General features: G+C 38.2%; 1 protein-coding gene across 1 annotated transcript in view; it reads left to right on the plus strand.

Annotated features, from left to right (window-relative positions):
• Positions 1 to 14,699, plus strand: part of CCDC175 (coiled-coil domain containing 175) — a 69,495-nt gene that overhangs the window by 17,311 nt on the left and 37,485 nt on the right. Inside the window, exons 7-8 of the mRNA XM_065871670.1 lie at positions 9,492 to 9,601; positions 13,109 to 13,190. Of these exons, the coding sequence (XP_065727742.1) occupies positions 9,492 to 9,601; positions 13,109 to 13,190 (192 nt within the window). The remainder of the gene's footprint in view (positions 1 to 9,491; positions 9,602 to 13,108; positions 13,191 to 14,699) is intronic.

Consider the following 14,699-nt stretch of genomic DNA (forward strand, 5'->3'; position numbering starts at 1 on the left):
TTTTTTGCGGTACGCGGGCCTCTCACTGCCACGGCCTCTCCCGTTGCGGAGCACAGGCTCCAGACAAGCAGGCTCAGCGGCCATGGCTCACGGGCCCAGCCACTCCGCGGCACGCGGGATCTTCCCGGACCGGGGCACGAACCCGCGTCCCCTGCATCGGCAGGCGGACTCTCAACCACTGCGCCACCAGGGAAGCCCTGTGTTTTCTTCTTTAGGAATATGATGGAATAAAGGAAGTTTGGAATGCTTAGGTACACATTGCATTTAATGGGCCAAAATACTGTAAAAATGTTTTTTAAAAAATACATACAGAACTGACCAAATGGATATAGAATCCTATGTAATGTTTATGTGAGATTGCTTTATTTTACATAACAAAGTGAATAAACATGGGCAGATTCCTTAATTCTGAATGTGTGATAATAAAACAGAATTTAGGCTCTCCATTTATATTGACTACATTAATATGGAAAGGAGACTATTTGTCTCTTCGAGTTAGAAAATACTTCAGAGCTCTGTACTTCTATTTTTCTTTTGTTGTTGTTGTTGCTAATTTTTTTAAAATTTTATTTATTTTTTCTTTTTCTCCTTCCCTCCCACCCTCCCTATCGCACCCCTCCAGGCGGTCACAAAGCACCGAGCTGATCTCCCTGTGCTATGCGGCTGCTTCCCACTAGCTATCTACCTTACGTTTGGTAGTGTATATATGTCCATGCCTCTCTCTCGCTTTGTCACAGTTTACCCTTCCCCCTCCCCATATCCTGAAGTCCATTCTCTAGTAAGTCTGTGTCTTTATTCCTGTTTCACCCCTAGGTTTTTCATGACATTTTTTTTTCTTAAATTCCATATATATACGTGTTAGCATATGGTATTTGTCTCTCTCTTTCTGACTTACTTCACTCTGTATGACAGACTCTAGGTCTATCCACCTCATTACAAATAGCTCAATTTCGTTTCTTTTTATGGCTGAGTAATATTCCATTGTATATATGTGCCACATCTTCTTTATTCATTCCTCCGATGATGGACACTTAGGTTGTTTCCATCTCCGGGCTATTGTAAATAGAGCTGCAATGAACATTTTGGTACATGACTCTTTCTGAATTATGGTTTTCTCAGGGTATATGCCCAGTAGTGGGATTGCTGGGACACATGGTAGTTCTATTTGTAGTTTTTTAAGGAACCTCCATACTGTTCTCCACAGTGGCTGTATCAATTTACATTCCCACCAACAGTGTAAGAGGATTCCCTTTTCTCCACATCCTCTCCAGCATTTATTGTTTATAGATTTTTTGATGATGGCCATTCTGACTGGTGTGAGATGATATCTCATTGTAGTTTTGATTTGCATTTCTCTAATGATTAATGATGTTGAGCATTCTTTCATGTGTTTGTTGGCAGTCTGTATATCTTCTTTGGAGAAATGTCTATTTAGGTCTTCTGCCCATTTTTGGATTGGGTTGTTTGTTTTTTTGTTATTAAGCTGCATGAGCTGCTTATAAATTTTGGAGATTAATCCTTTGTCAGTTGCTTCATTTGCAAATATTTTCTCCCATTCTGAGGGTTGTCTTTTGGTCTTGTTTATGGTTTCCTTTGCTGCGCAAAAGCTTTTAAGTTTCATTAGGTCCCGTTTGTTTATGTTTGTTTTTATTTCCATTTCTCGAGGAGGTGGGTCAAAAAGGACCTTGCTGTGATTTATGTCATAGAGTGTTCTGCCTATGTTTTCCTCTAAGAGTTTGATAGTTTCTGGCCTTACATTTAGGTCTTTAATCCATTTTGAGCTTATTTTTGTGTATGGTGTTAGGGAGTGATCTAATCTCATACTTTTACATGTACCTGTCCAGTTTTCCCAGCACCACTTATTGAAGAGGCTGTCCTTTCTCCACTGTACATTCCTGCCTCCTTTATCAAAGATAAGGTGACCATATGTGTGTGGGTTTATCTCTGGGCTTTCTATCCTGTTCCATTGATCTATCTTTCTGTTTCTGTGACAGTACCATACTGTCTTCATTACTGTAGCTTTGTAGTATAGTCTGAAGTCAGGAAGCCTGATTCCTCCAGCTCCGTTTTTCTTTCTCAAGACTGCTTTGGCTATTCGGGGTCTTTTGTGTTTCCATAAAAATTGTGAAATTTTTTGTTCTAGTTCTGTGAAAAATGCCAGTGGTAGTTTGATAGGGATTGCACTGAATCTGTAGATTGCTTTAGGTAGTAGAGTCATTTTCACAATGTTGATTCTCCCAATCCAAGAACATGGTATATTTCTCCATCTGTTTGTATCATCTTTAATTTCTTTCATCAGTGTCTTATAATTTGCTGCAAACAGGTCTTTTGTCTCCTTAGGTAGGTTTATTCCTAGATATTTTGTTCTTTTTGTTGTAACGGTAAATGGGAGTGTTTTCTTGATTTCACTTTCAGATTTTTCATCCGTAGTGTATAGGAATGCCAGAGATTTCTGTGCATTAATTTTGTATCCTGCTACTTTACCAAATTCATTGATTAGCTCTAGTAGTTTTCTGGTAGCATCTTTAGGATTCTCTATGTATAGTATCATGTCATCCGCAAATAGTGACAGCTTTACTTCTTCTTTTCCAATTTGGATTCCTTTTATTTCCTTTTCTTCTCTGATTGCTGTGGCTAAAACTTCCAAAACTATGTTAAATAAGAGTGGTGAGAGTGGGCAACCTTGTCTTGTTCCTGATCTTAGTGGAAGTGGTTTCAGTTTTTCACCACTGAGGATGATGTTGGCTGTGGGTTTGTCATATATGACCTTTATTATGTTGAGGAAAGTTCCCTCTATGCCTACTTTCTGCAGGGTTTTTATCATAAATGGGTGTTGAATTTTGTCAGAAGCTTTCTCTGCGTCTATTGAGATGATCATATGGTTTTTCTCCTTCAGTTTGTTAATATGGTGTATCACGTTGATTGATTTACATATATTGAAGAATCCTTCCATTTCTGGAATAAACCCCACTTGATCCTGGTGTATGATCCATTTAATGTGCTGTTGGATTCTGTTTGCTAGTATTTTGTTGAGGATTTTTGCATCTATGTTCATCAGTGATATTGGCCTGTAGTTTTCTTTCTTTGTGACATCCTTGTCTGGTTTTGGTATCAGGGTGATGGTGGCCTCGCAGAATGAGTTGGGGAGTGTTCCTCCCTCTGCTATATTTTGGAAGAGTTTGAGAAGGATAGGTGTTAGCTCTTCTCTAAGTGTTTGATAGAATTCACCTGTGAAGCCATCTGGTCCTGGGCTTTTGCTTGTTGGAAGATTTTTAATCACAGTTTCCATTTCAGTGCTTGTGATTGTTCTGTTCATATTTTCTATTTCTTCCTGATTCAGTCTTGGCAGGTTGTGCCTTTCTAAGAATTTGTCCATTTCTTCCAGGTTGTCCATTTTATTGGCATAAAGTTGCTTGTAGCAATCTCTCATGATCTTTTGTATTTCTGCAGTGTCAGTTGTTACTTCTCCTTTTTCATTTCTAATTCTATTGATTTCAGTCTTCTCCCTTTTTTTCTTGATGAGTCTGGCTAATGATTTATCAATTTTGTTTATCCTTTCAAAGAACCAGCTTTTAGTTTTATTGATCTTTGCTATCGTTTCCTTCATTTCTCTTTCATTTATTTCTGATCTGATTTTTATGATTTCTTTCCTTCCGCTAACCTTGGGGTTTTTTTTGTTCTTTCTCTAATTGCTTTAGGTGCAAGGTTAGCTTGTTTATTCGAGATGTTTCCTGTTTCTTAAGGTAGGATTGTATTGCTATAAACTTCCCTCTTAGAACTGCTTTTGCTGCATCCCATAGATTTTGAGTTGGCGTTTCTCCATTGTCGTTTGTCTCTAGGTATTTTTTGATTTCCTCTTTGATTTCTTCAGTGATCACTTCATTATTAAGTAGTGTATTGTTTAGCCTCCATGTATTTGTATGTTTTACAGATCTTTTCCTGTAATTGACATCTAGTCTCATAGTGTTGTGGTCGGAAAAGATACTTGATACGATTTCAATTTTCTTAAGTTTACCAAGGCTTGATTTGTGACCCAAGATATGATCTATCCTGGAGAATGTTCCATGAGCACTTGAGAAAAATGTGTATTCTGTTGTTTTTGGATGGAATGTCCTATAAATATCAATTAAGTCCATCTTGTTTAATGTATCATTTAAAGCTTGTGTTTCCTTATTTATTTTCATTTTGGATGATCTGTCCATTGGTGAAAGTGGGGTGTTAAAGTCCCCTACTATGAATGTGTTACTGTCGATTTTCCCTTTTATGGCTGTTAGTAATTGCCTTATGTATTGAGGTGCTCCTATGTTGGGTGCATAAATATTTACAATTGTTATATCTTCTTCTTGGATCGATCCGTTGATCATTATGTAGTGTCCTTCTTTGTCTCTTCTAATAGTCTTTATTTTAAAGTCTATTTTGTCTGATATGAGAATTGCTACTCTAGCTTTCTTTTGGTTTCCATTTGCATGAAATACCTTTCTCCATCCCCTTACTTTCAGTCTGTATGTGTCTCTAGGTTTGAAGTGGGTCTCTTGTAGACAGCATATATAAGGGTCTTGTTTTTGTATCCATTCAGCCAATCTGTGTCTTTTGGTGGGAGCATTTAGTCCATTTACATTTAAGGTAATTATTGATATATATGTTCCCATTCCCATTTTCTTAATTGTTTTGGATTCGTTATTGTAGGTCTTTTCCTTCTCTTGTGTTTCTTGCCTAGAGAAGTTCCTTTAGCAGTTGTTGTAGAGCTGGTTTGGTGGTGCTGAACTCTCTCAGCTTTTGTTTTTCTGTAAAGGTTTTAATTTCTCCATCAAATCTGAATGAGATCCTTGCTGGGTAGAGTAATCTTGGTTGCAGGTTTTTCTCCTTCATCACTTTCAATATGTCCTGCCAGTCCCTTCTGGCTTGCAGAGTTTCTGCTGAAAGATCAGCTGTTAACCTTATGGGGATTCCCTTGTGTGTTATTTGTTGTTTTTCCCTTGCTGCTTTTAATATGCTTTCTTTGTATTTAGTTTTTGACAGTTTGATTAATATGTGTCTTGGCGTATTTCTCCTTGGATTTATCCTGTATGGGACTCTCTGTGCTTCCTGGACTTGATTAACTATTTTCTTTCCCATATTAGGGAAGTTTTCAACTATAATCTCTTCAAATATTTTCTCAGTCCCTTTCTTTTTCTCTTCTTCTTCTGGAACCCCTATAATTCGAATGTTGGTGCGTTTAATGTTGTTCCAGAGGTCTCTGAGACTGTCCTCAGTTCTTTTCATTCTTTTTTCTTTATTCTGCTCTGCATTAGTTATTTCCCTTATTTTATTTTCCAGGTCACTTATACGTTCTTCTGCCTCAGTTATTCTGCTATTGATCCCATCTAGAGTATTTTTCATTTCATTTATTGTGTTGTTCATCATTGTTTGTTTCATCTTTATTTCTTCTAGATTCTTGTTAAATGTTTCTTGCATTTTGTCTATTCTATTTCCAAGATTTTGGATCATCTTTCCTATCATTATTCTGAATTCTTTTTCAGGTAGACTGCCTATTTCCTCTTCATTTGTTAGGTCTGGTGGGTTTTTATCTTGCTCCTTCATCTGCTGTGTGTTTTTCTGTCTTTTCATTTTGCTTCTCTTACTGTGTTTGGGGTCTCCTTTTTGCAGGCTGAAGGTTCGTAGTTCCTGTTGTTTTTAGTGTCTGTCCCCAGTGGCTAAGGTTGGTTCAGTGGGTTGTGTAGGCTTCCTGGTGGAGGGTACTAGTGCCTGTGTTCTGGTGGATGAGGCTGGATCTTGTCTTTCTGGTGGGCAGGTCCACATCTGGTGGTGTGTTTTGGGGTGTCTGTAGACTTATTATGATTTTGGGCAGCCTCCCTGCTAATGCGTGGGGTTGTGTTCCTGTCTTGCTAGTTGTTTGGCATAGGATGTCCAGCACTGTAGCTTGCTGGTCGTTGAGTGAAGCTGGGTTCTGGTGTTGAGATGGAGATCTCTGGGAGCTTTTCGCCGTTTGCTATTATGTGCAGCTGGGAGGCCTCTTGTGGACCAGTGTCCTGAAGTTGGCTCTCCCACCTCAGAGGCACAGCACTAACTCCTGGCTGCAGCACCAAGAGCCTTTCATCCACAGGGCTCCTTAATTTGGGATGATTCGTTGTCTATTCATGTATTCCACAGATGCAGGGTACATCAAGTTGATTGTGGAGCTTTAATCCGCTGCTTCTGAGGCTGCTGGGAGAGATTTCCCTTTCTCTTCTTTGTTCTCACAGCTCCCAGGGGCTCAGCTTTGGATTTGGCCCCACCTGTGCATGTAGGTCGCTGGAGGGCGTCTGTTCTTTGCTCAGACAGGACGGGATTAAAGGAGCCGCTGATTCTTGGCTCTGGCTCACTCAGGCTGGGGGGAGGGGGGGGTTAGGGAGGGTCACGGAGTGCAGGGCGAGCCTGCGGCGGTAGAGGCCGGAGTGACGTTGCACCAGCCTGAGGCGTGCCGTGCGTTCTCCCGCGAGAGTTGTCCCTGGATCCCGGGACCCTGGCAGTGGCGGGCTGCACAGGCTCCCCGGAAGGGGGGTGTGGATAGTGACCTGTGTTCGCACACAGGCTTCTTGGTGGCGGCAGTAGCGGCCTTAGCGTCTCATGCCCGTCTCTGGGGTCCGCACTTTTAGCCGCGGCTCCCGCCCGTCTCTGGAGCTCCTTTAAGCAGTGCCCTTAAATCCCCTCTTCTCGCGCACCAGGAAGTAAAGAGGGAAGAAAAAGTCTCTTGCCTCTTCGGCAGGTCCAGACTTTTCCCCGGACTCCCTCCTGGCCAGCCGTGGCACACTAACCCCCTGCAGGCTGTGTTCACGCCGCCAACCCCAGTCCTCTCCCTGCGCTCCGAATGAAGCCCGATCCTCAGCTCCCAGCCCCGCTCACAGCTCCCTCCCGCTGGTGCAGGACCCGTCCCTATCCTTTTGTCTCTGTTTATTTTTTTCTTTTGCCCTACCCAGGTACGTGGGGGGTTTCTTGCCTTTGGGGAGGTCTGAGGTCTTCTGCCAGCGTTCAGAAGGTGTTCTGTAGGAGTTGTTCCACGTGTAGATGTGTGTACTTCTATTTTTAAAAGTTAACAACATCGATTGAAAGCCAGTATTGTGATAAATATTTTGTGAGGATTACCCTCATTTTAAAGATAAGAAAACTGAAGCTTATGCAGTGACTATAATTGAAGAGGTTAATGTTAATACTACTTCTATGTTAATTAAAACAGAAACACCTGTTAATCTATCACAGTTGAATTAATGAGTCTAGCGTATTTCTTCTATTTGTGTTGAGAATTACATGTAAAACTATATGGGGCAACAGTAATACTAAAACATCGCATTGCTTATCAGTCTTCAGTTAATTCCATTATATCAATACTATTTATAGTGTGATGTTGACCATTATAGTTACAATATATCTATTATGACATCCAATTACAAAACATTAGTAAAATCAAAAACTTCCCCCAGATATGTGCGTTTAAAAAGGTGATTATCTGTTTCTTCATATATCAACATAGTAAGGAAGCATGAGTCAGGCTAGGCTCAAAGGAGAACACAGGGATTGTATAAAACAGATCTTATCGGCACGCCTAAGCTCATATTCCCAGTTGGGGCCTCATAAATTATGCCAAGCACACCACCTGGTTTGGAAAAATGAAGTATATGTTCCTTAACCTGTTCTTCAAAGATCTCTAAAGACAAATAAGTCAAGGCTTGAGGTGGCAGGGGTAAACTCAGCTCCAGTGACATTCTCTACCTCCCCCCAATCCAGCGCCCCACCCCACCCTACCAGTGGAGAATTGTGTTTAAAGCACAAACTTCAGTATCACAGAGACCTGGGTTCAAGTCTTGGCTTTACCAACCCGAAGTTTCCTCACCTATAATATGGTGGTAATAATATTGCCTATTTCAAAGGGCTTTTGTGGAGATAGAATGAGGTCATGCCTATAAGGCTTTTAGCTGAGTGTTTTGTATTTGGTAAAGTTTGTTGTTGTTATTGCCTGAGATTAGAAAACAACATTTTGGCTATGGACTTGAGACTACAGGGAATTTCAGGTTCATCTTCATGTGGTGCTTTTAGTTTAGAAAACTCTGCAGTCAGGTCAAACTGGTGTGATGGTGGCAGAAAAGAATAATGATGTGTGATTCTCAGGGTGCCCTACATGTCCAGGGCAGGGAGGATCGAGGGCTAGAGGTTATGGATGTCAGGCAGGACGGGCCTTCAGTGTATAGTCACTAATCCTGATTATTGGTCAGAGTTCTTTGGACATTCTGCTAATTTTTGATGGCATATCTAGGATTTCAGACTCCTGTTAACTCTGGAACTACTTATAGCCCACAAGTTCAGTCATATGAGTGCTTTAGAGGAAAAAAAAATAGTTTGGGGAGCTTTCACCCACCTGTCTCACCTGACATGACTGAAAGCACCTCTATACCTCCAACAGGTGTTTTTCTGACCCCACACTGATGTGCAGGGTTAGGTGGCTCTAAATAATCTGTCCATGGTAGCTCTATGCTAGAGAGCAAAGGAATTTGTTTGATCAGCTTTTCTCTCAGCTCCACTTTCCCTCACAAGCTGAAATGCAGACCCAAGCTCTGATAAGTTTGCTTTCCCTTTTCTTTATTCCAAAACTGTGTTGTAAAAATATGTTCACTATGAATTTTCTCCATCCGTATTTCCTTTTTAATCATGCTAACATTTTTTCATAGTACCCAATTTTTCCATTTCTAAATTACCGATTAAATATTAAGAAAAAAATCTTTGCAACATGGACATAGCTATCAACTAAGGCAGAAGACCCAATTTGTTTTGACTTTTCTTTTTATAATACTCATTCTAGTATCCTGGAATAACATTTTGAAAATAATTATGAAAATGTATATTTAATTTTTTTAAATGGTAGTTAAGATGAATTCATGTCTTGAAAACTGTTTTTATAGTTTTCACATTGCTATAATTGGTTTCTCTCCCTCCCAAATTTTCTTTTCTGATGAATTCAGGATTATTTCTGTCTCAGTTTGTTTTATAAAGAAACAAGCAGTTTAATGATTGCTTTATATATATATATTTTTTAATTAATTAATTAATTAATTTACTTTTGGCTGCGTTGGGTCCTCGTTTCTGTGCGAGGGCTTTCTCCAGTTGCGGTGAGCGGGGGCCACTCTTCATCGTGGTGCGCGGGCCTCTGACTATCGCGGCCTCTTGCTGCGGAACACAGGCTCCAGACGCGCAGGCTCAGTAGTTGTGGCTCACGGGTCCATCCGCTCCGCGGCACGTGGGATCTTCCCAGACCAGGGCTCGAACCCATGTCCCTTGCATCGGCAGGCAGATTCTCAACCACTGCGCCACCAGTGAAGCCCCTGATTGCTTTTTATTTTAACTAAAGGACACCCCCAGTGTAAAAGTTGAATGGATGATACATGAATATTTAGTGAATTGGACTTCTGTCATGAATCACTTGATGATGATTGAATGCCCCAATTTTACTGAATTTTCAACAGGTTCTTAGTGATCACAATTTAGAGATATCACAACTACAAGAATCAATAAGACATTGGGAACAACAGGTTGAAGACATGAAGAAATCCTGTAAGATCCTGGAGGATAAAATGTAAGTATAATACTTTATCTTTACAGAAGCACTTCTAGATGTTATGTTCCTTTCATTAAAAAAATATTTATTTAATAGTAGATGAAAATTATTCTCTTATTTTACTAAAAGTTGTGTGATTGTCAGCTTTATAGAATCACCTCTTCATTTTGAAATTAAACAGTCTTTCAGATGATCAAGAGAAAAAAATTGAGGATGATGTGGTTAGTTTAGGAAAAGGGAGGGAATTTGGGGTGTGTACTATCCTTATTTCAGTTCCTTACTCCCTACAAATATGCGCCTGGAGGAAGGCACTGTCATAGGGCTACAACTCACCTAACCATGCTGCTACAGTTGTTGTTCTTAGTCAAGGGGGACTTGCAGCACTTATTGAGAAAATACAGGGAGGCCTCAAGGCAAAAACTTTTACCATGGAACTGAAACCAGAAACATAAGGAAATATTCCATCTGTCTCAAGGCCTAGTGTTTGCTTCCTTCTGCGATTCTCTCTTTATCTACATGCTGTGTTCTCTTCCTGGTGAGTCCGTGGCTAAGCATGGCCATTCCAAACCCTCTGAGTTTACCTGTCACAGATCCATCTATCTTTAGAGATTGATCAACAGATTCTCTCCCAGGAGAATTCCCAGATTTCCAATCGAAAGCTGTTTGGCTCAGCTCTGGATAGCAAGGTGGGGTCTTTTAATATAAACATGGCTTCTGGGCTTACCCCCAGGGTTTACTGACAGTTTAAAAGACAAATTATGGTCTGAGCAGATTCCACAAAAGACAAGTAATTCCACATGTGGGATCCTGTTACAATATGGCTCATTTCTACATAGATTTGAATGTATTGGGATTAAAATTATGTCTTCTAAAATAACAACTGCACAGCACAATTCTGCTCTATCATCAGCAGTCCATAAAATATGCAATAATCCTTATACTCAGTACCAGATTTAAAATTGGAAAGCTCAAGTAATACAACAATTAAAAATTAGAATAAAAAATCTTTTTCTTTGAAAGTGATTCGATAATTTTAGTTGATATCTATTTCTTAAAAACTAGGCAAAGAATCATAGTGGAAAATATAGATTAGCTCTTATTTCTAGGAATTATGATTAAAAGCCTTGAAACACTGATAAAGTTTTATTTATAAGCAGACTTCATGTTAGCTAACTGGTTTTAAATGTATGTTCAAGATAAAAATGGGGATTCATTGATCTTTCATTTTGAATGGCTCATCTTTTTTTTTTTCAGTCCCAGCCTTTCAAGGGTTTTCATGTGGAATCTCACTGAGGAAAAGTTCTTTTGATTAATTTGGTGATTGAGGATATAAGTTTCCCCCCCCCTTTTATTAATAAAACTTTACTTTTTCTTCTTTATAACTTGGCAAATTAAAAGAAAATTCTCTGTATTTTTATTTTCTCACTTAGTTCCTTTTCTCTATCTTTGGAGGTAGGGAGAGGCAGCTCAGTTCTTGTTTGGTGGATTTGAAGAATCAAACAGTGTTGTTTTATAATATTCTATAAGATTCTTTAAGAATAAATTATACAAGAAACTAAATAATTTATATAACTCATCTTCCTATTAATCTATTAGTCTTAATTTCCCCCATCCCACCCACCATGAAATCGTTAACTTGCAAGCTCATTATCTATTTTGAGGTCAAAATATTGAGGGAAAGCAAAAATTACTCAACTCCAAGTTTAAATTCTATATGTGGACAGTTAAGGGTACCTCAAATTCTTCACAGATCCACAGGAGGCATTGCTAGTTTAATCCTTCTTCTTTGCTATTATTGATATCCAGCATGATGTATTTGCATAATAAAGGCAAATCAGTGCCTATCTTTCTAAATTGCTATGACTTTTTTCGTCATTCAGCTGGTTATCAACACGTGGGAAGTGGGGAATTGGAAGCTAAATATTGTATATAAATGACATCCAATTTGTGACCCAAAGTATATACTTGCCATTATAGTGCAAGAGGCTATAAAAATTATAGATGCTTTTTAAAAAGGACTGACATGGTTTCAAAATTGTCAAGGTTACCAAATATTTTCATCCTGCCAAATTTTAGTAATTTGATCTATTCCTCAAAGTTTTTAAATTCTTTATAGAATTTGACACAGATGTTCACTTCCATCTTCTTGATATACTTTCTTCACTTGGCTTCCCAAACATCACATTCTCTTATTTCATTTACTACACTGCTTCTTCTCAGGACCCTTTACTTGTTCCAGTTCTTCTTTTTGTCTCTAAATTTTGGAGTTCTCAGCCCTTCACTGTTCTCTGTTCTCTACTCATACTCTCCATATGTGATTTCATTCAGTCTCATACTTTCTGTACCCCAGTGACTTCCATATCTATATATCCAGCCCTGACCTCTAACTGCATATAGTCTACAGCTTATTTGACCTTTCCACTTGGAGGATATCTCAAATATACATGTCCTAAACAGAATTCTTAATTTCCCATCTCCTTGAAATAGCTCTTTCTTTAGTCTTCCATATCACTATTTACCTAGTTACTCCAGCCAAAAAACTAGGAGTCATCCACCATTCCTGTTTTCCTTACTACCTAACCCAGCTAACCAACTAACCTAACCCTAACCCAACTCTAACTCCAGCCAAATCCAAAGCATGCCCTGTTGCCTTCATCTTTAAAATATATCCTGAGTCCAGCTGTTTCGCACCAGCTTCACCACTACAACCTTAATCTGAGCCACCATTATCTCTTCTGGACCACTGCCATAGACTTCTACATAGTCTATCTTCCTATACTATTGTCTTTCTCTACTAAGTAGCCAGAGTCATTTTTACAAGATGTGAATCAGTTCATGTCACTCCTTTCCTTAAAAAATCCTCCCCTGGTTCCCTTCAAAATAAAATCTGAACTTCTGCCTTGTTCTCAAGACCCTATATGATCTGGGCTGTGTCTAACTCTCCAGTCTTTTCACACTCCTGTCTTCATCAAATATTCAATACACCAAGCTTGTTCCTATCTCAGGATATTATCACCTACTGTTCCTTCTATATGAAAAGCTGTTCCTTAAGATCTTCAAATATCTGGCTCCTTCTCATCCATCAGGTCTTTCACAAGTTATCCCAAGAGGTGTTCCCTAATCACCTGTCTATAGTACCATCCTCACTCTCAGGATTTCCCTATCCTTTACCCTACTTTGTGATCTTTGGAGCATTTAACACTATCTGAAATATATGTATATTTTTTGATAACTTTCTTATATTCTGTCTACTCCACTAGAGTGTAATTTCCATGAGGGTAGAGACTTTGTGCTGTATCTCCCAGAGTGTAGGTGTTCAAAAATTGCTTCTTACATTAATATATAAATAAATGAAATATTAATCCATCAATCCAAAAGAGTAAAAATTTTGTTTATTTTAATGAATTGTAAATAAATATATTGTATAGGGAGATGGAGACTGGAAGTTTCTGATGTCATAAGTAAATGTGGCTTTGCTGGAAAACATGTCCTAATAGGAATTTATTTGGCTTCCTTTGTTCATAGGCTTTTCTTTAGGAATAACAAGGAAAAACTGGATGATGCATCTAATTTTGAAAAAAATGAATTATTGCTGAAGATAAAACAGGTAGGAAGACAGAAATGATGGCTTTAAGATTATAATTAATTTTTAGTTAACATTTTAAGTATATGTGAAAAATGTGAAATTTTCCAAAAGTAGCATTTTCATTAACTAATAATAATCATGATCATTCACAGTAATTGATTTAAAGATTTGATCAGAAAACTGGAAGAGAATAGTGAAAATCACCTAAGCTGAGCAGAAAAAAGAATTTTTAAAAAATGAGGATAGTTTAAGAGACCTCTGGGACAACATCAGTGTATTAATATTCACATTATAGGGGTCCCAGAAAGAAGAGAGAGAGAAAGGGGCAGAGAACATAATTGAAGAAATAATAGCTGAAAACTTCCCTAACCTGAGAAAGAAAACAGATATCTAAGTCCAAGAAGCATAGAGATTCCCAAACAAGATGAACCCAAAGAGGACCACACCAAGACACATTGTAATTAAAATGGAAAAAATTAAAGATAAAGAATCTTAAAAGCAGCAAAGGAAAGGTGACTGGCTGTGTACAAGGGAACTCCAATAAAACTATCAGCTGACTTTTTAGCAGAAACTTTTTAGGTCAGAAAAAAGTGGCATGATATATTTAAAGTGATGAAAAGAAAAAAACCTACAACCAATACTCTACCTGGCAAGGCTATCATTCAGATATCAATGAGAGATAAAGAGTTTTACAGACAAGCAAAAGCTAAAAGAATTCAGTAGTACTAAACCTACTTTACAAGAAACATAAAAGGGACTTCTCTAAATGGAAAAGAAAAGACCACAACTAGAAATATGAAAATTATGAAAGGAAAAATCTCATTGGTAAAGGCAAACATAGAGTAAAGGTCAACCACTTATAAAAGCTAGTGGGAATCTCAAAAGACAAAAGTAGTAAAATCATCTATATCCACAATAAGTAGTTAAGGGATACAAAAAACAAAAAGATGGACAATGTGATATCAAAAACATTAAATGTGGTGGAGGTACATAAAAATGCAGGGTTGTTAGAATGTGTTCAAACTTAAGATAACCAACTTAATCACATATATATAAAAGTTGTTATATATATACTTCATGGTAACTACAGACCAAAAATTTATAATAGATGCACACAAATAAGAGAGAAATGAATCCAAACATAACAGTAAAGATAGTAATCAAATCACAAAGGAAAAGAACAAAAGAAGAAGAAATGAACAAAAAAACTACCAAAACAACCAGAAAACAGCCAACAAAATGTTAATAAGTACATATCTATTAATAATTGCTTTAAATGTAAATGGACTAAATACTCCAATCAAAAGACATAGAGTGGCTGACAGATTTAAAAAAAGAAAAACTCTCTATATTTGCTGTCTATAAGGGACTAGCTTCAGATCTAAGACACACACAGACTGAAAGGGCATGAAACAGGTGTTCAGTGCAAATGGAAACAAAAAGAAAGCTGGGATAGCAATGCTTATATCAGACAAATAGACTTTAGAGCAAAGACTGTAACGAGAGACAAAGAAGGATATTATAGACTGA

Source organism: Phocoena phocoena, chromosome 2 (assembly GCF_963924675.1).
Source record: "Phocoena phocoena chromosome 2, mPhoPho1.1, whole genome shotgun sequence".
Lineage (NCBI taxonomy): Eukaryota > Metazoa > Chordata > Mammalia > Artiodactyla > Phocoenidae > Phocoena > Phocoena phocoena.